The sequence below is a fragment of the Callospermophilus lateralis genome, chromosome 4 (genome assembly GCF_048772815.1).
Source record: "Callospermophilus lateralis isolate mCalLat2 chromosome 4, mCalLat2.hap1, whole genome shotgun sequence".
NCBI lineage: Eukaryota > Metazoa > Chordata > Mammalia > Rodentia > Sciuridae > Callospermophilus > Callospermophilus lateralis.
Window position 1 is genome coordinate 157,722,072 of NC_135308.1, and position 25,088 is coordinate 157,747,159.

At 51.8% G+C, this 25,088-nt stretch overlaps 1 protein-coding gene across 3 annotated transcripts in view; it reads right to left on the reverse strand.

Annotated features, from left to right (window-relative positions):
- Tmem184b (transmembrane protein 184B) overlaps window positions 1-25,088 on the reverse strand; it is a 44,190-nt gene that overhangs the window by 10,517 nt on the left and 8,585 nt on the right. For 2 of the 3 annotated variants that reach the window (XM_076853319.2, XM_076853317.2), the window contains exons 2-3: window positions 10,106-10,353; window positions 8,563-8,728 (exon numbers count right to left, since the gene is read on the reverse strand). In XM_076853319.2, coding sequence (XP_076709434.1) covers window positions 8,563-8,728; window positions 10,106-10,297 — 358 coding nt within the window. In that variant the 5' untranslated portion in view covers window positions 10,298-10,353. Of the gene's footprint in view, window positions 1-8,562; window positions 8,729-10,105; window positions 10,354-13,262; window positions 13,390-25,088 lie in introns of those variants that run through there. The other variant, XM_076853318.2, reaches the window with a different exon arrangement.

A 25,088-nucleotide genomic window follows, 5' to 3' on the forward strand; every position in this document is an offset into this window, starting at 1 on the left:
TGCCACCCAACTTGTGGTGGCGGGATCCCTGCCGCTCCCACACTCCCCAGTAGCACTGAATGCCATTCTCACCCCAGAGCAGGTCCTCACCCTCTGGCATCTTTGTGCTCTCAGCTCCCACTGCCCAGGGGGGCGCTTCCTCTCTGCACTCCCAGGACCCTGACCCCAGCTCTGGGACCATCATGGAGTCTCACACTCCCTCCATTGAACTGAATCAGCAGACACTTCCCAGAATTTCCCACAGTGGGCATAACACCCACCTACTGGCACAGGTCACTCCTAAGATGGCTTATAGCACAGGTCAGTCCTGAGATGGCTCATGGCACTGTGCATCCAAAGCTGTTGATGCTGTGACCAAACACTGCAGTTCTGCACGGGATGCCATGTCACTTAAAAATGGTATGCAGGGTTAGGGTGCAGCCGAGCATGTGCCTAGCACACTTGAGGCCCTGGGTTGATCCCCATCTCCAGAAAAAAAAAAAAATCTGTTTTCCTGAGAAGATACAAGACTTAACCACACATAATCAGGCCATGCCCCATGGCTGATAATATGGAAAATAAATGCATGTCTCAATGTTGAAAGAAAGAAAAAGAGAGAGAGAGAAAGTCAGTCACCAACCAGCCTCACAGGTCATGACTCCCGAAAGGGGGCGTCCTTGCTCAGGATGCAGGCTGAATGCTTAGCACACACCAGGCATGGAAGAAACGATACCTGCCTTGACTAAGGCATGGAAAACCCTGGCAGAGGTCCTTCAGCAAGTCAGAAAGGAGTATATTTGGGGCCCTTTATCCAGAGCTCCAGACTCCAAGCAGCACTCTGCATAGACACAGCCCACAGCACTAACCTTACTGTGACTGTCCCTCTTCCCACACAGAGCAGAGGGCTTGCAACTCGGATGGAACTCAGTTTCCACCTGCAAGTTCCACCCTGAGTGGTCCCCAGGACCCAGCTGTGGAGTGCGTCCTCTGGCAGGCTGGAAAGCCCACCTCCCGCAAGGTGGACCCTCAAGACAAGTCACAGGGACCTGGGGTCATCTGGCCCCTCCCAGGCAAGGCCATCCCTGCAATCTGCTCCTGAGAGGAGCTTGGCATGAGCTCAGGTCCCTTCCTGTGTCATGAGGGGCACGAGCACCCTCCTGAGGCCAGGGTGGGGCCACCTGATCATAGGCAGCTCTGCACACAGCCGGTCAGAATCACCGAATTTCATACATCTCTTAGTTCAAGATTCTTGACCTTTTAAAGGTGCTCCAGGGCCAGCTGGTCTGTAAAATACCAATTTGCTAACAATTTCCTTTAAAGAATCATTAGTGACTCAATAACAGACTCACTGAATCTTGGAGAAAGGAGACCATACAATTTCCTTGGATATGACTCAACCAACCCAAACCAAGGCCTGCTGCCATCTGGACAAACCCAGCCCTCCGTAGGAAATAACGGAACTGCACAGAACACCATCCCCAACGTTCCAGCAACAGTGCCTAAAATGGACCCTCCACGAACATTCCAGAAACAGCAAGCAATCCAGTGGCCTGGACACGAGAGAGACTCACAGGAACAAAGTACTTAGCAGCAGGCTTGTTGCCCATCCCCCTGCAGACCACGGATCCAATTCTGGCCCCTGGAGAGGTTCCCAAGTTACAAAATGGCCCGTGCTTCCCTAATTACCCACCAGAGCCCTGCACAGGCTCCGTGCGAGGCCCTGAAACATGTCAGTGACAAGAGACCCGCAGGTCAGGCCTGTTTTTCCTCTATCCTTTTCTGGGCCATCAACTGCAAATTTCTGCTCCATTCTAGCCAGCAAATCCTGAGCTAGAGACAAATGCGATCAGAAGAGAAGGACCAGGACAGAGATGAAACAAGGGCTGGACTGGGGTCTTGAGGATGGAGAGAAGATGAAGGGTCTTTCTCTTCATGTAAATGACAAGCACCCAGCCACCAGGCCAAACAGGCCTTATATGGCCCCAGGGCAGAGCCCAGATGGACTTAAGCTTAATGGGGAAATTTTTTTCTTTTTTTTGTACAGGGTTTGAACCAGGGGTGCTTTACCACTGAGCTGCATTCCCAGGCTGTTTTAGTTTTTATTTTGAGAGCTTTTGCCAATAGGAGCATGCATCAGAGGCAGGGGTCCCTCGGTACAGACAGTATAACAGGGTCCCTTCCAACTCCAAAATCCAAGACTTCCTGTTTTCACAGCAGCTTCTCAAGCCTGGAGTAACCTGGACAGGAAGTTGTAGCCCAAGAGAAAACTGTGCTCCCAGCTGGAGACCCTACTAACCAACAGCTCAACAGGGAGAATCAGAACCGCTAGGAAGTACCCTTCAGGCTTTTCTGCCAGCAGCTGCAGGCACATCCGGCCAATCACTCAGTGAATACTTGAGGGCAACACTGGGTGCCATGCACTGTATGCCCACCTGATGGCCCTGGGCACGCTGGGCCACTGCAGGCTAACCTCCTATGCACCCCTTCGCACTCACAGCTGGCCTCAGGCCCAGCTGTCTCTGCTGCACAGAACACTGGGGATCTGGACAGCCATGGGGCCCACCAGGTTCCAGACCCTGGAAGACGAGCCTGAAAGACTGCATCTTCACTGCTGTGGACAGACACCTCTGCTGAGTCCACGGGGCCTCGGGCCCTTCTTCACCCCGTTTAGTGGCAGGTGACTGATACAGGCAATGGTAGGTACAGTGTGCCACCCACAGCAGGCAGGGGACCTGCCCTTATGCACGTGCCCCGACTCTGCACTACTCCAACAGTGCTTCTCACCACCCCCAGTGCTGTGTCTGGCCTCTCTCTTCCACAGACTCCTCTGAATGGCTTCCTCTACCCAGATCCACTGCCTTCTTGTCCTTCTCAGCTTCGTCATCAGCCGTCAGCCATGGCCAGCTGGAGTTACTACCAAGCAGTGTCCTCTGGCAGCAAACCAACCCTTGGCTTTGGGGGCCTGCACTTGGGGCCCCCAGCTGTTCAGCGGCTGCCTCTCTCTACCTGGGAGATGGCTCGCTTGGGCCAGACACCAGAAGCTCCGTTTGTCTTAAGTCTAAAACAGGGTGAACAGAGCACCATGCTCTACCTGTTCCTCTCACACATGTAAAATCTCTTTGCCTATTGATCGGATTATGTCACATGCCCTGTACAAATATGGCAAAATGAATCGTACTCTGTATAATTATAAGGCACTAATAAGAAAATTTGGAAAAGTAGTAAAAAAATAAAATAAGTAAAATTTCTTTCCCTACCAAGAGTTCCTACTTCTCTAGGGGAGAAGCTGGTCCTGTCCCCATCTTTGCCAAGTCTGGCTCAGAGCAGCTCCCAGGATCCGGAGGTGGAGGGTAGCGGGTGGGAGGGCTGGAGGGGGTGTCTGGCCCCTGGATTATCTTGGGCAAGTCTGCTGCCTACTGGAAGCTGTTTCCACCCGTGTTTAACAGGCTCGAGGATGTATACTCTATGGGTGACAACGAGCTAAAGTGCTGACAAACTTGTGATAAAACTATAAGTGCCACATAACATGACAAAACAGGCCGCAGAAGGCAACCACAGCAGTCATATGTCTGCCTCAGGTCCTCTTTAGGGGGTATTCCCCACCCCAATCACAACCAATAGCAGATGAACGCAGGTGGCTGGTTCCTGCCCTGCCTCTCAGCCCCTGCGCCCTGGCCATGGTGCACCCAGTGCTGTGTGGACTGTGGCCCTCACCAGAGTGGGCAACAGAACAAGCAGGGGACCTGCGCAGGCTACCTATACTAACAAATCGAGGTTCATAGACAACATCCCCACCTCCTCCCGCAAAGCACAGGGAAATGAGAACAAGGGGCGAGGCAGACCTGTAAGGAGAAGGAGACGGCAATGGTGGCCACTAGTGACAGACATCAACAGAAGCTCTGGATGACGTGTTGAGGTCACTGACCTGGACGGGGAGGAGCCAGGAACTTCATAAAACAGCCCTGGGCATGCGAGAAGCTCTGGGGCTGTGAAGAGGGAAACTGGAAAGCGCTCCAGATCCCCACGGAGCTACTGAATGCCACTTTCTAGAGGGACTGAGACAGAACTTGGCCCAGCTGAGGTCAGTAATGGGGAGACGTACAGAAGAGGACAACTAAGGCTGGACAAAAGGGCTGAGGAGCCCCAAAGGTCCTTCTCTGCACCCATAACTTCGGCTCTCCTGTTTCCTTCCAAGCAGGAGGAGTAGCCTTTTCTGGGGAAACAGGCCCAGAATCAAAAGCCTGCATGTGCCAACTGCCCCACTGCAGCATAAGAAAGGCACGTGGTCTGCCACCCCAACAGGAGGCCCAGCAATTAGATGACTCATTCTCAACACAAAAAATAGCCAAGACACGAGATATCTGAGGAGAGCTTCTAACCAGATGAAAGAACTCAGGAGACAGAGGTGATGCAGGAGCAGCAGAAAACAGCAACTGACATCCCCAGAGAGAGCAGAGGAACACTCTGTCTCATGCGAGGAACAGGGGTCTCTAAAAAGAATAGAGAAGAAAGTGAACATGGTGGTGCACGCCTGTAATCCCAGCCTCTCCAGAGGCTGAGGCAGGAGGATCATGAGTTCAAAGCCAGCCTCAGCAATTTAGACAGGTCCTAAGCAACTCAGCAAGAGCCTGTCTCAAAATAAAAAACATTTAAAAATAAAAAGGGCTGGGATATAGCTCAGTGGTAAAGTGCCCTTGGGTTCAATCCCCTAGACCAAAACAAAAACATAAACAGAAGCTAAAATACACCTTCAAAATTCAAAGACACAATGATTTCCAACTTTTTTTCTTTTCCATACTGGGGATTGAACCCGGGGGCCCTCTACCACTGAGCTACAACCCCAGCACTATCTATCTGTCTTTTTATTTTTGAGGCAGGGTCTCCCTAAATTGCCAAGATTGGCCTTGAACTTGAGATCTTCCTGTCTCAGCCTACTGAGTAGCTGGGATCACAAGGAGTGCATCATCACGCCCAGCTCCAATCTGGCATTGTATTCCTTGCACATGGAACACACAAAAATATAATAAAGATAATTTCAGATTTCAAAAAAGAGAACTCCCAAGTGTCCTCTTCCTCAGGAAGCTCACAGAGGATGCGTTCAAATCAGAGAACAAACCAATAAGGAAGAAATGCATCCAGGGAACTGGTGACACAGCACAGAAGCAAACACATGTCCCAGGAAGATGGGGAGTGATGGCACCAGGGCAGCGCTAAGCAGTGGAGGCCGGAGGGTGAGCAGTCCACCCACAGCAGAGGGAGCAATGCAGCTAGGAAAGGCCGGAGCCCACAGGTTCCCGTGCAACAAGCCCAACAGCGTACAGGGCCAGGGCTGGTCTTTAAAAATTCAGTGGGTGCACTTGGGAATAAGTGGATAGCAGACACAGAACACTGAGCAAACTAAGAAGCAGGACAAACAGTCCCCAAAGGAAAACCCCCTAAACAAATTGAGATACATAATGATGCAATGCAATCACAACAGGGCTGGGCTGTAGCTCAGCTGGTAGAGTGCTTGCCTGGCATGCACAAGGCCCTGGGTTCAAACCCCAACACCACAAAAAGAAGAAAAAAAAAATCACAACAGTCATTTTGAAAGGTGAGGGTAAGCAAAGTGCATGTGCACACGTGTGTGAGGGTGCAGGGTCGCCTGCAGCAAGACCGTCCACAGAGCAGGGCACTACCAACACCACAGCCAGCTGGAAACCAAGAAACAAGACACTGTTAGGTCATTCTAGAACAAAACAGTTGAAAACGCTGTAAACCTGAAGTGTGGAGCTGATGAGGCAGTTTTGAGTTTCAACCACATGCATGTATTACAAAAATAACTTCTTAGCATGTGTTTTTGTTGTTGTTGTTGTTGTTGCTGTTTGTTTGGGGTTTTTTGTTTTGTTTTGTTTTTTTGGTACCAAGGATTGAACTCAGGGGCACTCAACCACTGAGCCACATCCCCAGCCCTATTTTGAATTTTATTTAGAGACAGGGTCTCACTGAGTTGCTCAGCACCTTACTTGGCATGATTTTAACCAGCTTTTTGTTTTGTTTCAAGGCTACTGTCTGTGATGCCCAGACCTCACATGGGCTGGCTGGGGTAAGGGTTCTCTGGCCCAGGCCCCTTGCAGGCCTTGGGGTGCCCAGGAGAGGGTGTGGAAGGGGGAAGGTAAACAAGTGGGAGGCCTAAGTTTCAAGGGGTAGCTACACAGACAGAGGGATGGGGTGGGGAGAGACCTGTGTGGAGGTGCGGGAGGGACAGGTAGGCCAGGCCTGGCGCACTGGCTCAGACTCCAAGAGCTGGTCAAGTCCAGGGTAGCTGCCTGCTGTGGGAAGACTCCCTGGGAGAGCCCAGGCAGGAACAGTAGTGTTGCTAGGAGATGGCTGAACAGGGGACAGGGTTCCAGGGCTTCTTGGGCTAGGAGGCGGGCCAGGGCAGGCAGCAGGGTAGGGGCATGGGGGACAGGGACAAAGAGGCTGCTGGAGTGGGGTGCCCACAGACCATCTGCCACCACCTCTGGGACACAGAGCAAGGGCCAAGCAGAGGTTCTCTGACTGTGCCCCTGTCTTCTGCTAAACACTCCATCTTCAGGGCCAGCCAAGAAGAGGGTCTAGTCTCACTAGCCCCCTTGGCAGGAACAGTCTTTTGCTTCTGAGGGAACCAGGTGGGTGAAGGCTGTCCAGGGCACCCATGCGAACCTGGCACCTAAAGGGAAAAGGACTCTCGGCCCTGCCCCAGTCCCAGAGGTTCCCCTGGGGACTCCAAGAACAACAGGTGCCACAGCTAGAGCCCTAGTCCAGCTGGGGGCGGGCCCCCGCATGCCTTCGCATTCTCTCCTGGAAGCACGGGGCAGGAGCACTGCGAGTCAATGAGGCCCCACCAGTTAATAAAGTCCCTTCTTTGTTCAAAAGTTATGGGGTGGGCTAGTTATATATATAATATAAATAAATATATAATATAATAATATATATAAATAATATACATAAATAATATATTATATATAAAATAATTATTTTATAACACTTCTCATGTGCGGGGCTCTACCTGGCCTGGGCCACACACCTGACTGAGCCTGCTTTCCTGGGGCTGGGTCTCCTGAGGCAGAGAATGAACAAGGACTGCGACCTGTGTGGCCCAGGAGGGCAGTCAGGGTGCTGGCAGCGTGCAGCACGGGAGCCTCTGCAGCTGAACCACTGGGGAGAGGGTAAGGCGAGAGGGGGCAAGCCACAGGGGGGTGGGGAACGGGCACCCAGGTGCCAGGGAAATGGCACAGGGACAGAAAACCCCTGATGCGTTCTTGCTAGAAAAGAGGCCAATGTGGCTGCAAAGGAGGAGACAAGGGCAGGCGTGGAGGTGGAGGGGGACGCAGCAGGGAGGGTGCCGTCTAGGCACCTCCATTTCCTTGCCAAATTCAAAGGCATTTCCATGTCCTATGAGCCCTGGAGATTCACAGGGCTCCACGTGGGACAGGAGGAGAGACTCCAGCTGCTTGGGGTTGAGCGTGCTACACCCCAACATTCACAGAGCCCAGTCACAGCAACCCTTCCAGGGTCAGCAAAGAAAGCAGCTGCCGGGCACGGCTGGACCCGCTCAGCCTGCATACACGGGAACCACCCCTGCCTGCTCGCCCCAAGCCAGCGGGCGGACACAGGGAGCCCTCTGCACAGCCCAGGAGGGTAGGCAGCGGGCGCTAGAGCACGTATCTTGAACTTGGAGCTCTCTTTCCCTCCCTGCTGGCCTGCTCACGGCCAGGTCTGGGCCCACCGGACCATGACCTGTCTTGGGGCCTCTGGACTTTCCCTCCTCACCACCTCCATGTGAGAGTGTTCTAACCTGCAATCTCCAAGTGTCATGGTTTTAAACTTCTCTGTAGCCTGCAGGGTGGGCCCCACCTCTGTCCCTACTCCCAGCACAATCTCTCTCCAGCCACTCGCCTCTCTCTGGTCACGATCAACACCTTGCACACGCCCGCCCCCCATGACCTCCTGGTCTGGTGGGACAACTCCTCTCTTCCAGGGATAGCAACCTGCTCGTCTCTTTGTTGTGACTACTTAGGGGGCACCGACTTCAGAGGGCTGGGAGGGTGAGGGCTGGCTTTCCTCCTCACAACCCAGAGCTTGGCCCACGGCTGAGGTCAATGCAGGAGGCATAGAACCAAGGCCCACAACAGGAAGTGCATTAGAGCCTCTCATGGGACAAAGTCCTCCAAAGTAAGACATATGGGGATGGAGGACCAGCTGTGCCACCAACTTGCCATAGATAACTGGGTGAACCCCAGCCACCTGTACCTGGGGTTGCCTGAGGCCTCTACGCACAAGAGGACCCCCCAGTGCCACCTGCCCCACCTGGAGATGCCAGACCCGAGAAGAGAGACGCAGGCGAGGCCCCGGCTTCGCAGCCACCCAGGTTCTGGGAGCCCTGCAGCAAAGTGCACAGTGTGCTGCCACCTATGCGTTGACCACATGCTGACCCCAAAGTGGGTAAGGAAGCGAGGGGTGAGTCAAGCCAGTGCCCCTCAGAGAGGGCCCCAGCAGGCCCACCAGCTCCCAGCCTGTCTGAAGCCCTCCCTCCTGTCCCTGCCCTCCTGTTGCACTCACCCTCGTAGCAGTCACGAATGGTGCCGAAGTACACGTAGTACTGGTCGTTGGTGAAGAACAGGAGGCTGAGCCAGGAGTCGAAGGCGTAGATGGGGACGATGAAGAGGATGCGCACAATGTAGCGCTGCTCGTTGGGGCGGCTGTAGCAGCGCAGGTGCATGTAGATCTGCAGGCAGAAGCACAGGATTGGCCGAGACCCCTCTGTCACCATGTACCCCCCTCCGCCCTCTTGCTCCTGCTCCTTGGGAGAAGGCACCTGACAGGGGGACAGGAACATGTCTCACTTCCGGCTCTGCCCTTACTCCTTTTATGGCCTGACTCAGGTCACTGACTCAGAGCCTCAGAGGCTCTGTAAATATGGGTGACAAAACATCCATTGTACAAATCACGCCACAGGGGCTGCATGAAGCTGTCAGGAAACATGCACAGGGGCTCGCAGGCCAGGCTTCCAGATAGAGGGGACTGTGAGACCACACCCAGGAGCACAGCAGCATTAAGGACAAGGCCAGAACCCCCAGCCCTGCAAGCTCCCTGGGGTACTCTCTGAGGGGTGCTCCCTTCCCCTCCACCTTCCCCAGAGCCTGGCCTCTGGGGTCTCCCAGCAGCAGCACTGAGCCATCTGGCTGTGGCCACCCTGCTCTGTCCCTTAACTGAAGGCGGAGAGGGCGGGGCAGAGGCAGCCCCCTGTAGGGGATGTGGACATGCTTCCTGGCTGAGCGGCCCCAGCACAGGCTCACAGTGCCCCTCCAAACTGAGGCATTTTGCCGCCAGCAGTTAGCTGAATGAAAACGGGAGGTCAAAGCTGCCGCAGAGGCCGAGAATCACCCAGCCCAGCCCACAGCCCCTGCAGCCCCTGAGTATCTTGTCCCAGCTCTTGTGACATCACTTTTGGCCCAACTGAGCCCTGAGTGAGGAGGAAAAGAAAATTGCCTTAGATGTGCAGGGTTTGAAGGGACAGTTGCAGAGGAGCTGCCCTCTCACTGGGCAGCTGCCAACCTCCTCCCAGCTGCCCGGGTCCAGCCGGCCCACACCAGCCCCCTCTGGGGCCAAGAGCACAAGAAATAGGAGACTTAACTTCCTTCCCTGTCCTCCCACCAACTTGCCCGTGCCCAGCCAGCTCTCTCCCCCGGCTCTTGGGCTCTGAAGCTTCTCCTCTGCAAGGGGTCCCTGCATTGCAACTCCCTGTAGCTTAGGCTGGACACAAGACCAGTCCAGCCAGTGACAGGTGAGCAGAAGTGACAGTGATGGCCATGACCCCTCTGTGTCATTTCTGGGATGAGGTGGTCAAGTACCCAGGTGCCTCCCACACCCCATCTCCCTGGTGGTCAGAAGAATGAAGCCTTGAAGCCCGCTGATGCTCGAGCCGCAAAAGCCAACCTGACCGGCACTCGGCTGAGCCGGACATGAGCAGGTTTACCAGGGGAGGTGCTGAGAATTCGGGGTTACCAGGCTCCTCTAGCCTGGCGTGCCTACCCCAGCCATATCTTGTTAAGACTAGAAACCCCTCAGGATCCTTCTTGAGGAGCCCAGACAAGCTGTGTACCTGGTGGCAGGTGATGAGCAGGGCTGTCCACACGAAGAAGCCAGAGATGGCCTGAGCAGCGGTGGTCATCAGGAACACAGGCTGTTCCATGGCTGTGGGGCTCCCCTCGGGGGTCACAGAGACGCTGGGTGAAGCTGCTGCAGTTGTAGGCAACGCTGGACCTGGGGCCAGCACAGCCCCCCTTACTGTCATGGTGCCCACCAGCAGGAGGCTCTCTAAGAGAAATCCTGGGAGTGGGGACAGCTAGCCTAGAGAGAAGAGATCCCAGGTGAGTGGCGGCATCGGAAAGAGTCCTCCAGGTCTTGTGCCACCTCCGTGAGCCACCCTGACCCCAATCGTCGCTACAGCCCCAGCTCTGCCCTTGCCTACAGTCCAGGCCACACACGGCAGTCTTGTGAGCCTTTTGAGACCTTAGCCAGACCAGGCCCTTCCTCTGCCAAAACTCTCCCACAGCTCCCAGCTCCTGGACTAAGCTGATGTCCTCACTGGCCACAAGACTACCCTGAGGGCCTGCCATACCCCTCTGATCTCAGCTACTACAATTCCCACCCCGACAGACGCCCAGCTCCACAGACCCCTTGAACACACCACCCCTGCTCCTGTCACCGGGCCTTGCAATGGCCCCTTCCTCTGCCCGGCCACGTGGCTCACTCCACCCTTCCTTCAGGCCTCTACCTTGACCACCGGCTCCAACATGGCCCTCTCCCAATGGCACACATGACCCCTCTGCTTTATTTTTTTCCAGGACACGCAAAATATCTGACTCTGTCTAACCAACTATATTTACTCATATTACCTATTAGCTGTCACCGCTGTCCCCAAATAGAATGCAAGCTCCCTGGGGCACAGGCTCTGTTCTGCCGCACTTGGAATAGAGGTGGGCAACAGAGCATTCTGTAAGCCCCTGCTGGACACAGTAAAATCACTTTATTGATCAGGTCACCTCCTTAAAGGGCCTGCATTTTTCTTTACCATTTCTCCCCAATTTTCTTAATAGCTGACACCCATTCCTCACCCCCCAAGCTGGGCCACTGTGGTAACTTTATGCCTTCTCCCAATTTCTGCACTTCAAACTGCTTTTTTTTCCCAATGCTGGGGATGGAACCCAGTGCCTCACACACTGCAGGCAAGTGCCTGGCCCTGAGCCCCACCCAATCTCCAAACTGCTCACCTTGTAACTCTGCTCCTGAAGCTCCCTTCCTAGAAGCCCACCCTGTGCACTTTCTCCGACTAGACCCTTCTCTCCATGTCACGTGCCCTTACTGTTCTCTGCCACAAGGGGTTCCATCTTTTAATCACCCATTTACCCTCCTGCCTACTATGAAGCAAGACCCCCTGAGCCCCCAGCACTGAATGTGGCACCCAGGCTATTTATGCTGAATTTTTATTATTTTTTTAAATTTATTTATTTATTTTAATTAGGTAGATGTGACAGCAGACTGCATTTTGATTCACTGTACACAATTGCAGCACAACTTTACATTTCTATGGTTGCACACGATGTAGCGTCACACCACATGTGTAGTCTTACATGTACCTAGAGTTATTTATTTAAATTTATTTTGGTACTGGAAATGGTACCCAGGGGTCTTTTACCACCGAGCCACATCCCCAGCCCTTTTTATTTTTTATTTTGAGACAGGGTCTTACTAAGTTACTCTAGCTCACCTTGAACTCATGATCCTCCTGCTTCAGCCTCCCAAGTCACTGGGATGACAGGTGTGCACCACCACATCCTGCTGCTATTCACTTTTATTATTTACCGATTTTCATTTCTTATTTCAAAAGGAATTTGAGATGCCTCACAGAGAGAGCAAAGAATAACAAAGGGTTATGGAGAGTGGCACCAAGAAAATCCTGGATGGGAAAGGGAAGCTGAAGGTGTGGGACACAGGAGGCTTCTCAGTGTAAGAAATGTCTTTCTAGAAAGAAAACAGGTCCCAGGCAGAGCGTCTAGTGTGACTTCAGTGTCCCTGGTAATAAATAAACAATTTCACATTAAAAAATAACCCAAAGAGGGCTGGGGATATAGCTCAGTTGATAGAGTGCTTGCCTGGCATGCATAAGGCCCTGGGTTCAATCCCCAGCACCACACACACACACAAAGAGTAACCCAAAGAGCTTGGTACAGTGGCGCACGCCTATAATCCTAGCAGCTTGGGAGGCTGAGGCAGGAGGATCATGAGTTCAAAGCCAGCCTCAGCAAAAAACGAGGCACTAAGCAACTCAGTGAGACCCTGTCTCAAAATGAAAAATAAGGGGTGGGGTTGTGGCTCAGTGGTAGAGAACTTGCCCAGCATGTGTGAGGCACTGGATTTGCTTCTCAGTACCATATATAGAGAAATGAATAAGGGCTGGGGCTGGGCTCAGCGGAAGAGCACTCATCTAGCATGTGCGAGGTGCTGGGTTCGATCCTCAGCACCACATAAAAATAAATAAATAAAATAAAGGCATAAAAAAATCACATCAATCTTTTAAAAAAAGAAATAAATAAAATAAAGGTTTATCAACAACTAAATTAAATGGTTCATCAACAAATAAATTAAAAATAACAAAAGGGCTGGGGATGTGGTGCAGTGGAAAGCCCCAGTACCTACCCCCACACAAAAAAGAAATGAAATAAAAAAGTCCAAGAGAGACACTGCCCTCTGCCCATGAGGACACGGTGAGGAAAGTAGATGGGGGTCCTCACCAGACACAGAATCTGCCAAGGCTTGATCCTGCACTTCCCAGACTCTAGAAATGGGGAAAACAGGATAGCGTTTGGCCTTTTGTAGTGTTGCCCGCTGGAGACAGGCTGGTCAGTGCTTCCAGTGACCTGGAAGCCTAACTCTACCAACCACAAACCCAAGGACAGCTGAGGAAATCCAGGAACAAAGCAGAGAGGCTGCTGTGGAAGGAGCCGGGATGGAGCAAGGATCCCAGCTCCCACCTGCCCTGGTGCAGGTTCACCGGGCCCCAGGGAATCTGCTGCCGGACCAGGGCATCCCCATTTGACCTGAACCCCAAGTCATCCTTCCAGGGTCCCTTCCAAGTCCACAAGCTGATATCCAAACCAGAACACAGTGACACCAGGAGGGTTCCCTGGCTCTCCCAGTGTGCCGGCACCGGGCCTGACCCTATGATCCAGAGGCTCCCTGGCCTGCTGCTCACTCACCTCCCGCCTGGGCCTGGCTTCTCGCCAGGGTCTCCAGCATCCTCTGCCTCCATAAGCCACTGGCTCCTGCTCTGAATGGGCACCCACACAGAGCCCTCGCATTCCTATTTTCTTACATAGAAATGTCCCTAACACACCGACTAAGAACTGATTAAAAACTCAAAACTGGAGAAGGCATCTATATTAAGAAACTCAAAAATGGAGGTGTCTATATAAAGACTGGTGGCAAGTTCTTAGTGACAATCTAATAATAGCTGTGTAAGCATGGCTGCTAGGTTGAAAACCAGTGCCAGAAATGTTTCCTCAAAAAGATTTGAGTTGTAAATCACCACATTTGTCTATCATTGCAAATTAAATGAATAAACATGGGAAATGAAGGAGCAGGGAAGCCAAGATACCCCTAACCCTTCACATTTTCCCAAATGTCACCTCAGGTGTCTTTTCCTGGCCCTCTGAGTAAGTGGCATTATCTACATTTTGGAGATAAGGGAACAGATGCAGAATTTAGTTTTGCAGTGCTCCCAGTGGCCCCAAATGATCCCAGGGCTTTTATAGTAACCCCGAAATACTTAGAGCAAGATCCTGGCTCACAGTCGCAAGGCCCAGTGTCCGTGAGTGGCCAGTGCTGGCATCTCTTCAAGGCGGGGGTGGCTTTGCTCCCTGGACCCAGAGCAGCACACAGAGTCTGCTCTGTGCTAGGCCCTGCAGACTGCCCAGCATGTGCTGGACGGGACAGGAATAGACACTGGGGCCCAATCCTTTCATACTTGGGGAGGAACCTCCCTGGAAAGTGGCTCTTGTCTCCCCACACTCAGCCCCAGGCCTTGGAAAGCAAAGATAACTATGCCCGGTGCAGCCGGCTCCTTTGCTCCCCTGGTGAAGAGGGCCCTCCATGACTCCCCTTTCTCGGTGCAGTCTATGGACCCCAAGATGGGGGGATACAAGAGATCTAGCAGGGCCTCTTTCTATTTTTTCTTCCAGTACCCAGATTGAACCCAGGGGTACTCTATCATCGAGTTACATCTCCAGTCCTTTTTAATTGTACTTTGAGACAGAGTTTTACTAAGTTGTTGAGGCTGGCTCTGACTTGTGATCCTCCTGCCTCAGCCTTCTGAGTGCCTGGGAGTTGTTAGATCACAGGCGTGGACCACAGACACCACACCAACTCCCATTATTTTCTCAATTGATCACACCATAACTTCTGCCTAGAACAGGCAGAGGCCCTGATGCACGATGCTGAATACATGCCATGAGGCTGCTGGACTCCTGCTAAGCACAGCAGACCCAGCCTCAGCCGTGGGGGCTCACAGCCACTCTGCTGGCACTAAAGGACAGGGGTACCTGGAGACCCTACCCCTCTGCACTGATGAGAATGAGAACCCTGGCCTGCTGGCCTGGCCCAGTGATGGGAACTTTGGGGCCGGGTCTTTAGCAGCAGAACCAAGTGAACTCCCTGAAGTCACGGACGGAATTCCTACCAGACCTTGCCGTCTGCGAGTTTGCTCAAGTGACTTCCTTCGAAGCCTTAGTTTCCCCCGTCTATAATATTCCAGGATAAGTCACAATTGACAAAGGAAAGTTCCAGGTTACAGAAGTCCTATTAATAAATACAGACAGACCAACAGAAAAAAAGTGACTATTTTGTAATTCCTAATACAAATAATGATGTAACTTGATGATAAAACTAGAGGTGAGCCAGATGCAGAGGTGAGCACCTGTAATCCCAGCAGCTGGCGAAGCTGAGGCATGAAGATCACGAGTTCAAAGGCAGCCTCAGCAACTTAGTGAGGTCCTGAGCAACTTGGCAAGTCCCTGTCTCAAAATAAAAGGGCTGGGGATGTGGCTCAGTGGTTAAGCACCACCTGGGCGCAGTGGCATACACCTGTAATCCCGGCAGCTTGGGAGGCTGAGGCAGGACTGTGAGTTCAAATCCAGCCCAGCAAAAGTGAGGCACTAAGCAACTCAGTGAGACCCTGTCTTTAAATAAAATACAAAGTAGGGCTGGGGATGTGGGTCAGTGGTCCAGTGCCCTTGAGTTCAATCCCTGATATCAAAAAAAAAAAAAAAAAAAAGGAGGTGCAGTGAAGTGTTAATGGAAAACCTGGCAATGCACAGATCAAGCCGTGGGCACAGGGCAACACCAGTACCACTAACATGAGGCAGCCCCCCATCCCAAGGCTCCCGGAGGGATATACTGTGAGCATGAGGCCACACCCTTGGCAGAACTTGTGGCCTGTGTGAGATGGAATCTAGCCAAGCCTCCAGAACTAACCACCAATATCCAGGAAAAAGAGACAGAGGAATAGCATTCATGACACCATGAAAAGCAATGGCCATCCTGGACAGTGGGACAGTCCATGGGACAAGTGGCCTGGGCTCTAAACAAATTAGTGGCTTAAAAACAAAGGTGGGCTGGGCACGGTGGCACACGCCTGTAATCCCAGCTGCTCAGGAGACTAAGGCAGGAGGATCATGAGTTCAAAGTCAGGCTCAGCAATTGAGGGAGGCCCTTAGCAATTGAGTAAGACCCTGTCTTCAAAAAAGGGCTCAGGATGTGGCTCAGTGGTTAAGTGCCCCTGGGTTCAAACCCCAGTACCAAAAAAATGATAGTTGAGGGGCAATTATAGGAGATTAGAAAATGGGCGGAATACATGAGCTGACACTTTGTGGCAAGAAGCATCCAACACAAGCTACTCTGGGCAACAACTTAGAAGTTTCTTATAAAACAAACACACATCTGCCACACAACTCCATAGTTACTGTTTCCCCTAGAGAAACAAAAACTGATGACCACAAGAAAACCTCCACACTCCTACACCTGTAATTGCTAAAACCTGCAAACAACCCAAAGACCTGCCCTTCAACAGGTGAAGAATAAACACATTCCACGATGCTTCTTGGCCATAGAAACCTGCCTGGCAGTAAAAGACCAGCAATGATATGCAGCAATCGGTATGGGACCCCAGGCAGGATGTTTAATGAAGCTAGCCAATCTCAGGAGGTCACATACTGTATGATTCCATCTACAGAACATTCTAAGCCAGGCACAGTGGTGCATGTCTGTATTCCCAATGATTCAGGAGGCTGAGGCATGAGGATGGCAAGACCCTGCCCCAAAATAAAAAATAAAAAGGCTGCGGGTACAGCTCAGTGGTAGAGTACCCCTGAGTTCCATCCCTAGCACACACAAAAAAAGGTCTCAAAATGACACACCATAAAGAAGGCACACAGGCCAGTGGCTGGCAGACATCAGTGGCAATGACAAGGGCCGTGTGGGGAGTTCCCTCCAGGTAGGGAAACAGTTGCCTGCCAATAGTGGTGTGGCTGCATGAATCTAAAAGTGACCAAACCACACACACAACACACTCCCCCTGAGCAAGCAGTGAGCACTGGTCTGTAGTCCAGTTCCTAGTGCTGTTTTCATGTCCATGTCCTGGCTTTGATGTCACTACAGCCAGAGAAACAAAGTCACCGCAGGAGGCATCTGGGAGAAGGGGGGGCGCTTTATGCTATGTATGTAACTTCCTGTGAGGCTCCAATTATTTTAAAATTCTCTATCAGGTAGAGATACATACTGACATCTTTTAAAGATTAAAAATAACCTGGCAGCTTCTGGGAGTTTCTTTTTTTTGGAGACAGTCTCTCTGCATTACCCAGGCTGCCTCCGAGGACTGGGATCACAGGTGCACACCACCTGGTCCAGCTTGGAGTTTTCTTTCTAAAGCGGGAGAGGGGAAGATGCAATGGCATCACACCCAGCGGCAACTCGGAGGCTACAGTCACTCCCACGACTGCTCGCCTGTGTCTGAAATTTTCCATAAAACGCTTCAGAAGTGGAACTGTAGACTCTTCTACAAAAACCTGTACTGAGATGGGAAGCAACTGAGGAACTGATCAGAGATTTACTGGTCATCTCGTGGAAAAGCAGCCAAAGAGCGCTCAGAACTGACAACCTAGGCCAGCACAGTGGCACCTGCTGCCATTCCAGTGATTCAGAGGCCAAGGCAGGAAGAGCACATATCGAAGGCCAGCCTTGGCAACCTAATGAAACTTCGTCTCAATATTTTAGAAAAGGTGGGGTGGCTGAGCACACACCTGTAATCCTAACTGCTCAGGAGAGGGAGGCAGGAGGATCTTGAGTTCAAAGCCAGCCTCAGCAAAAGTGAGGCACTAAGCAACTCAGTGAGACCCTGTTTCTACATAAATACAAAATAGGGCTGGGGATGTGGGTCAGTGGTCGAGTGCCTCTGAATTCAATCTCTGGTACCCCCCCAAAGAAAAAAAGATGGGGGTGCTAGGGATGTAGCTCAGGGTTGAAAAAGCAACACACCAATATAACAGGGGCTGGGACTGGCTCACTGGCACAGCACTCCAGCAGCGCTCCCAAGGTCCTGGGTTCAGTCCTCAGCACCACCAAGAACTAACATCAAAAAATGAACATAGTGGCTGCAGCTATAGCTCCATTGGTAGAGGGCTAGCCTCACATGCAAGAGGCCCTAGGTTCAATCCCCAGCACCACAAAATAAATTAATAAATAAATGAACGTAATGGGCTGGGGCTGTGTGTGACTCAGTAGTAGAGCACTTGCCTAGCATGTGTCAGGCACGGGGTTCAATTCTCAGCACTGCATATAAATAAAATAATCATCCTTTGACAACTAAAAAAGATTTTTTTTAAAAAATGAACATAACAACAGTTACATTTTCCTTTTACAAAAATTTTTCAACACATTTGCTGCTTTTTCTACAATTGGCTGTTGAAGATATGCTTCTTAGTGCTGGTTTCAAAACATCTTTAAGCATGTTTAAGACGTCCTTTCAGAGGAAGGGTGTGTTGTCGTAATGAATGAGAAGACACTGCTCTGAGACCTGGACTAGAGCGAACATTCAGAAAATGTATATTTGGAATGTTTCTACTATTACAGGACTTTTTTTTTTTTTTTAAGTATGTCTGACACTGATTTAAAAACAAATGCCCAAACTCTCATATCTAAACTAAAAAACTATGTAACAGAATTTACTAGTCTGTTACAAATTTTCCAAAGCATTTGAGCTTGTTTTGGACTCATGTTAAGATCTTAAAAAAAAGGGCTGGGGATGTGGCTCAAGTGGTAGCGCACTCGCCTGGCATGCGTGCGGCCCGGGTTCGATCCTCAGCACCACATACAAACAAAGATGTTGTGTCCGCCGATAACTTAAAAAAAAAAAAAAAAAATCTTAAAAAAAAAAATACCTTTTATTTCATTTATAAAAACATCTGGCTGGCAGCAGGGAGGATGGAAATGTACTAGCCAAACTTCAATGAACCCTTTGCGTATTCAGGAGAGGGGTGTGAAGTGAGTAACCAGACTTGGAAAGAGCCAACGAAGCTTCCTCTGAATGCTGTCCGTGGCCAAGGCCGGTCCTTCTCAGGGAAAGCCCAGGAGAAACAAAGCCAAGGTGGAGCCGGGCCCTGCAGAGGCAGCCTCCTACCTGAGTGCACTGCCCGAACAGCCAGGCGGAGGGAGCCGGGTGCGGGAACCTCAAGAAGCTCAACTGCCCTGTCTCCTGCTGTCTCTGACTCCACCTGGAGCAGTCTGTCCTGCACACAAGGAGGCAACCCAGCACAGCCCTCTACCCACATCAGTACCCACACACTGGGGAGGTGGGGGGTGCTCCAAAAGCTTTGTTTTGTTGTTACTGGGAAGAACCTGAGACCCAAGAAAGTCTGATGCCACAAGCACTGGCTCAGGCCAAAGGCTTCCCAAGGGTAAACACCACTCCCCGTTCCAACCTCTCTGCCTCTCTGTCCTGTTCTTCCCTGGACACTGCCCCACACGTGCCTCCAGCTCCTCAGTCCAAGGTCTCAGATCAAACAGACACATAGCCAAGCACTGGCCCAGCCCCCTCGGGTGACCCACCTGCCCACCCACACAGCCACTCCACAGCTGCCCGCTGCCCACAGGCTGCTCTTTGTCCCAGGCCCTGAGTGAGGGAGTAGAACTGGAATCTCACACCCGTCACCTGAGTTGGGCCTGGGAGGGTGACTAGAGTCTGACTTTGCTCCTCGGGGAGCAGAGCACAGGTGTACACTGTCCTGTCACCGTGGCCTTTGAGCCCAATCCAAATGAGGTTAGGAACTCAGAATGTTCTAGACTTCAGAGAGAACTACAGTGCTGTGCACAATGTGACACTCCCACAGGGATGTGGGCAGCCCCCAAAATCAGATACACAGAACTCACACAGGGAAAGATGCGCTGATCACCCCAGGCAAGATATTTATAAAGACTATAATTAGACTTGCATCAATTCAGGTCAGATTTTTGCCACGAAATTAGTCTGCTGCAGACTTAGGAAGAGCCTTTGGGATTACTGAGCGCTCTGGATTCCAGAACAGGGCAGAAGGGGTATGGCCAGGGTGGTCCTCTGGAGCTGCCAGACCACCTCCTGGGTGGCTGACGTATGCTGACTTTCAAACGTGACAGAATCCCCAAGTCTGGACCTGAAATCCACTCAAAATACATCAGGAGCTGGCCAAGGGACATGGGCCTGGCTCCTTGGCAGGGAGTCCATGGCAATGGCCTCTCTTCCCAGTCACCTGTCTGAGTGCCTGTCAGCAGGCTGGGCCCAGCCCTTGCCCATGTGCCTTAATTTCTGCCCTGGTCCTTGCAGTCCCATAACCGTCCCCTCTTAACTCACCCCCAACACTGTGGCTGCCTGTGCTCACTCCATAGTACTGAAAGGGGCAGCTGCCCTGTTCCTGTGTCTCGCTGACCCAGCACAAGGCCAGGCATGCTGCGGACATCTGGGAGAGAAGAGAACCATGCAGCCGCCTGGGGACTGAGTACCTGGCGTCGAGCCACCCCACACTCCACGGGCTCTCTGTCACTGGGTCCTCCCCATGGCTGAAGGACCAAGGTGTTTGGATGGAGTGGGGGAAGCTGGGGAGGACAGATAATGGAGGCTGAGTCCATCCACCGTCCCAGGGTAGAAAGGCCACGCCAACAAGGGCAAGGGCACCTGCAATGGGCCTCTTCAGAACGCAGCCCAACCCACCTGGTGGGGACAGTGGGAAGGTGAGTCTGCCAAGATAGAGATGTTCCCACCAACCAGGATGCTCGGTCAACTTGTTGTTTGCTTCTGGCATAAGGAGGCCCCCCCAGACAGAGCTAGATACTCCCTGGGTGAGGGACACTGACCCAGGCACCTGCAGGGTGCTCCCCTCACCTGTCTTCTTCCTGATTGTCTTAGGTACATCCGTCTCAGGTCCTGGACACAGCTGGCCCCCAACATGCCTTGGCTGGACAAGGGAACAGTGATGTCTGCCCTTTACAGTTCCTTCCAACTCTAAAACTGTGACCCTCCATCAGCACACAAGCACTGGGGACTGGAACGGTCCCTGGTTCTCACTGGCTCTGTCCCCAACTACCACCCACCCATCCCTCATTATGTTTAGCATGCCGCATTTTCTTTTGCAGCCTTTACCACAACTGAGATTGTATTTGGTCACTGAACTCCTCTTGGAGAGGCAGGCTCCAAGAAAGCAGGATGGGATCCTCCTTGGTCCCCACCATGCCTCTGGCTCAGGGACTGGCTGAGATTGGATGCTGAAAAGTATTTGCTGAACAGCTGCTTTAGGGACAGAGGACACAGCATGGACAAAGGCATGGAGACAACGTGTCGCCTGTGGATGCTGGGCAGGCGGGTGTGATGAGCACAGTACCAGCTGTGGGATGAACCTCAGGCGGGGGCAAAGGGTGCTCTCCAGCTCACAAAGCCCTCTGACAGCCATGAGCAGTGGGTCTGATCCAGGTAGAGCACCCAGGCAGGTGCGCGAGTTTTCTGAAGAGCCTTGAAGAGCAGCAGGAGGCTGGCCCCACGGAGCCACAAGCCACAAGGCCTCTCTGGCCCAAGGTCCAGGCTTCAGGGCCTGGAGCTGCTGGGAATGAGGAACTGGCTGAGGCAACAAGTCAGAGTGAGCGGCCAACTTACAAATGTCCCCTCTACCTCTCACCAGACAGCCAATAAAGCTGAACCAGCCACAGGACATCAGAGGACAGGGTAGCAGGAAGGGGAGGTGGTGTGGAGTAAACTTCAGCCAGCCACAGGAAGCCTGAACTACACCAAGCCCAGAAAACGGATGCAGACTCCCATGTCCCCCAGAACATGCCCATCTGCATACTTCTCCAACACAGATGGGCTCTGACTGATCCTTCTTCCCCAAACACCATCCATTTCCAGACAAGCCATGAAGCTACATAGAGCCCCCTGGCCGCCGCCACCTTGGGATCTGAGCATCCCAGAGCACTTCACCGCCTCAGCCTGATTCTATTCTGAGTCATTTTCACTTCCTGTTTGAGGGACACCTCATTGTTGTCCACCCTTTAAGCCACGCATGATGGGCTGAGGTGCATGTCCTAGCCCTGAACCTGAGAACATGTCCCCGTCATGGCCAAGGGGCCTCTGCAGGTGTGCTGACTTGGGGATCTGGAGATGGGCCACCCTGGACCCCCGGGTGTGAAGAAGGCGGTGTGACAGCTGAGGAGCAGAAGATGCTCTGCTGCTGCCTCGGGAGAGAGAGGAGGGGCCACAGTCAAATAATGCGGCAGCCTCCAGACACAGGAAAGGCGAGGAACCAGCTCCTCCCACAGAGCCTCCAGAGGAGGTCCCAGCCCTGCTGCACCTCCATTCAGCCCAGTGAGACACTTTGGTTTTCTAACTCCAAAAACTGATAAGCAGTTTGTGCTCTGAGTCACCAAGTATCTCATAATCTGTTGTGACACCAGGAGCATCAAATCGAGCCTACATGTGAGGCTAGAGGCAGTCTGCCCTGATTCCTCACTCCACCCTCCCTGCGCTATCAGACCAATCCCCTGATTTCTAAGGCTGCAAGAGCCCTGGCCCTGAAGCCAGACCACCTGGCCTGGACTCCCATCTCCACCACTTCGCAGCTGTGCGGCATAGGCAAGTTCACAACCTCTCTGTGCTGCATCCTCATCTGTAAAATGGGCGTGCAGCCACATCACCTCAGGGCAACTGTGGGGATGCACATGTTGACAGGAAGTCCACGCCAGGGCCTGACACATGTGATGTCACCTGACATTAGTGCTCCTCCCTGTCATTTCATCCTCAGGTCAGGCTGTGGGATTTATGTTCCCAACAGTCTGAGACCCATGCCAGTCCTGTCTCTGGTGGCCTGCTCTGTTGTTAGTTTGTTTGCTTGTTTTGTCCTGGGGATCAAACCCAGGCCTCATGCATGCTAGGGAAACACCGTACCACCAAGCTACATCCCCAGCCTAATTTCCCTTTTTTTTTTTTAGTTGTAGGTGGACACAATACCTTTATCTTATTTATTTTTTTGTGGTGCTGAGGATTGAACCCAGTGCCTCACATGCGCTAGGCAAGCGCTCTACCACTGAGCTACAGCCCCAGCCCCAAGTTTGCTCTTCTGAAACCTGCTAAGGTCAGATTTTCATTCATCAGCTTCAGATCCCAACCCTTTTAAGCTATAGCCACCAAGCACTCTCTCAGGCAGCTGCCACCCACAGACAGAGCTAAACTGGCAAGTGCTCAGGAATATCTCTGCAATGTTAAGCACCCTGGGTCGGTTTTTGTTCTTGCATTTCTTACCCACAGAGGAACTTCCAACTCCACATAACTCCGAGGTGGAATCTGACTTGGGCACTGTTAATCTGAACTGACCCTGCTGTCCCCACTTGGGCTGCTGGGGAATGACAGCGAGCTCTCCTGCCTCAGGGGCCATTCGGGCTGTTAGCAGTGGCTGGGTGGCTGCCTTTAGAGGGGTGGCAGACCCACATGGGCACAGGTCTGCAACCACAGCCTGCTCCTTCTCCAGAGGGGCTTGGAGGGAAGGAGCGGCCAGCACTTGCAGCTCTACCTGGTGGGCCGGGATCACATGCCCACGCGCAGCCATAGGGGTCCACATCTCCCTCCCACTGCCTGCCAAGCACACAAACCAGCCCACGCCACTCTAGCCTCCAGAGCTCTCCCATTCTGGGACCATAGTCCCCAAGTCTCTCAGCCTGCAAGAAAAAATTATCCATTTATGTTCCCAGCACTCAAGGGAGGAGACGAAGGAATGACTAGGACCAACAGAGATCCAGAGGCTTTCAGAAAGGACCACTGAATTCAGCCTTGGAGTTCATCTTCTTACTATATACCAGCCTGAATTTTGATCACTCTAGTTTTCTCCCAAATTAGAACCAATGGACCAATGTGTGTGTGTGCGCGCACCCTGTTGGGGGTCAAAGCTAGGGTTTTGAGCATGGTAGGCAAGAGCTCTTTTACCTCTAAGCTACACCCCCAATCCTTTCTGAATCTTGAGACAGAACCTTACTAAGTTATCCAAACTAGCCTTAAACTTGTAATCCTCCTGCCTCAGCCTCCCAAACAGCTGGGATTACAGGAATTGCCACAGCACCCAGCCAATGCTGTCTCTGAGCCCCTGTACACGTGACCACTTTTCCAGCCAGCTAAAATCCCCTCTGGCACTGAACAAATGAGTGCAAAGTCCTGAACCCCAATATTAGTATGCTCATCTTAGAGATTGTTCTGTCTCAGCATGTGGCATCCTCACTTTATTTTTTACAGCTGTGCAGTCTTTTTTTTTTTTTTTTAATTTTTTAATATTTATTTTTTAGTCTCGGCGGACACAACATCTTTGTTTGTATGTGGTGCTGAGGATCAAACCCGGGCTGCACGCACACCAGGCTTGAGCCACATCCGCTTGAGCCACATCCCCAGCCCCAGCTGTGCAGTCTTCTGTGATTTAAATGGGCCATAATTTATGGCTCCCTCTGAATGGACACAGAAGTTGCAGCCAATTTTTTTTGGGGGGAGGGTACTGGGGATTGAACTCGGAGGCACTTCTTGACCATTGAACCATATTCCCAGCTCTAATTTGTATTCTATTTAGAAACTGGGTCTCACTGAGTTGCTTAGCATGCTTCTCTGTTGCTGGGGCTGGCTTTGAACTTTGAACTAGATCCTCCTGTCTCAGCCTCAGGAGCTGTTGGGATTACAGGCAGCCACCATGCCTGGGGACATCCAATCTTATGCTATTCCAAACAATGCAGCAATGACAAATTTTTTTCTTTTTTCTTTTTTTTTAAAGAGAGAGAGAAAGAGAACAGAGAATTTTAATATTTATTTTTTAGTTTTCGGCGGACACAACATCTTTGTTTGTATGTGGTGCTGAGGATCGAACGCGGGCCGCACACATGCCAGGCGAGTGCGCTACCACTTGAGCCACATCCCCAGCCCCAAGCAATGACTAATTTTGCAAATAAGTCATCTGCACCTGTGTTAACACATCCATATGATAAATTCCTAGAAGTACAGTTGCCAGGTGTTAAGAAATGTAGTTTTGAGAACTATCACTAGAGAAGCAGAATATACCTAAACTGTTCATCCAAGAAATGAACTTCAAAGTTAGATACAATACTGACCATGTGTAGTTTTAAGATGTCCAGAGGAAGAAATGGTAGAGAAAAGCTGAGTTTCAGCAAGCAGAGCTTGAGTCAAGAGATTGTGCTAGACCCAGATGAGCCCCAACTTGCTCAGTGCTCTGGTCAAAGTTGCTTTCCTAAATAGGTAAGAGGCTAGCCCTGGAGCTGGGATGTAGCTCAGTGGTACAGTGCTTGCCTAGTATGTGTGAGGCCCTGCGTTTGATTTCCAGCATTCAAAAACGGGATTGGGAAAAAAAAAAAGGTTAGACCCACTGGGCCTCTCAGTCCTTCCCAGCTCTGGCTCTGATGTTCTGGTCCCAGGGTTAGCATAAAGGGACAGACTGGGTCCCCACACACTCAGCTGTAACTGGCCTTCTTGG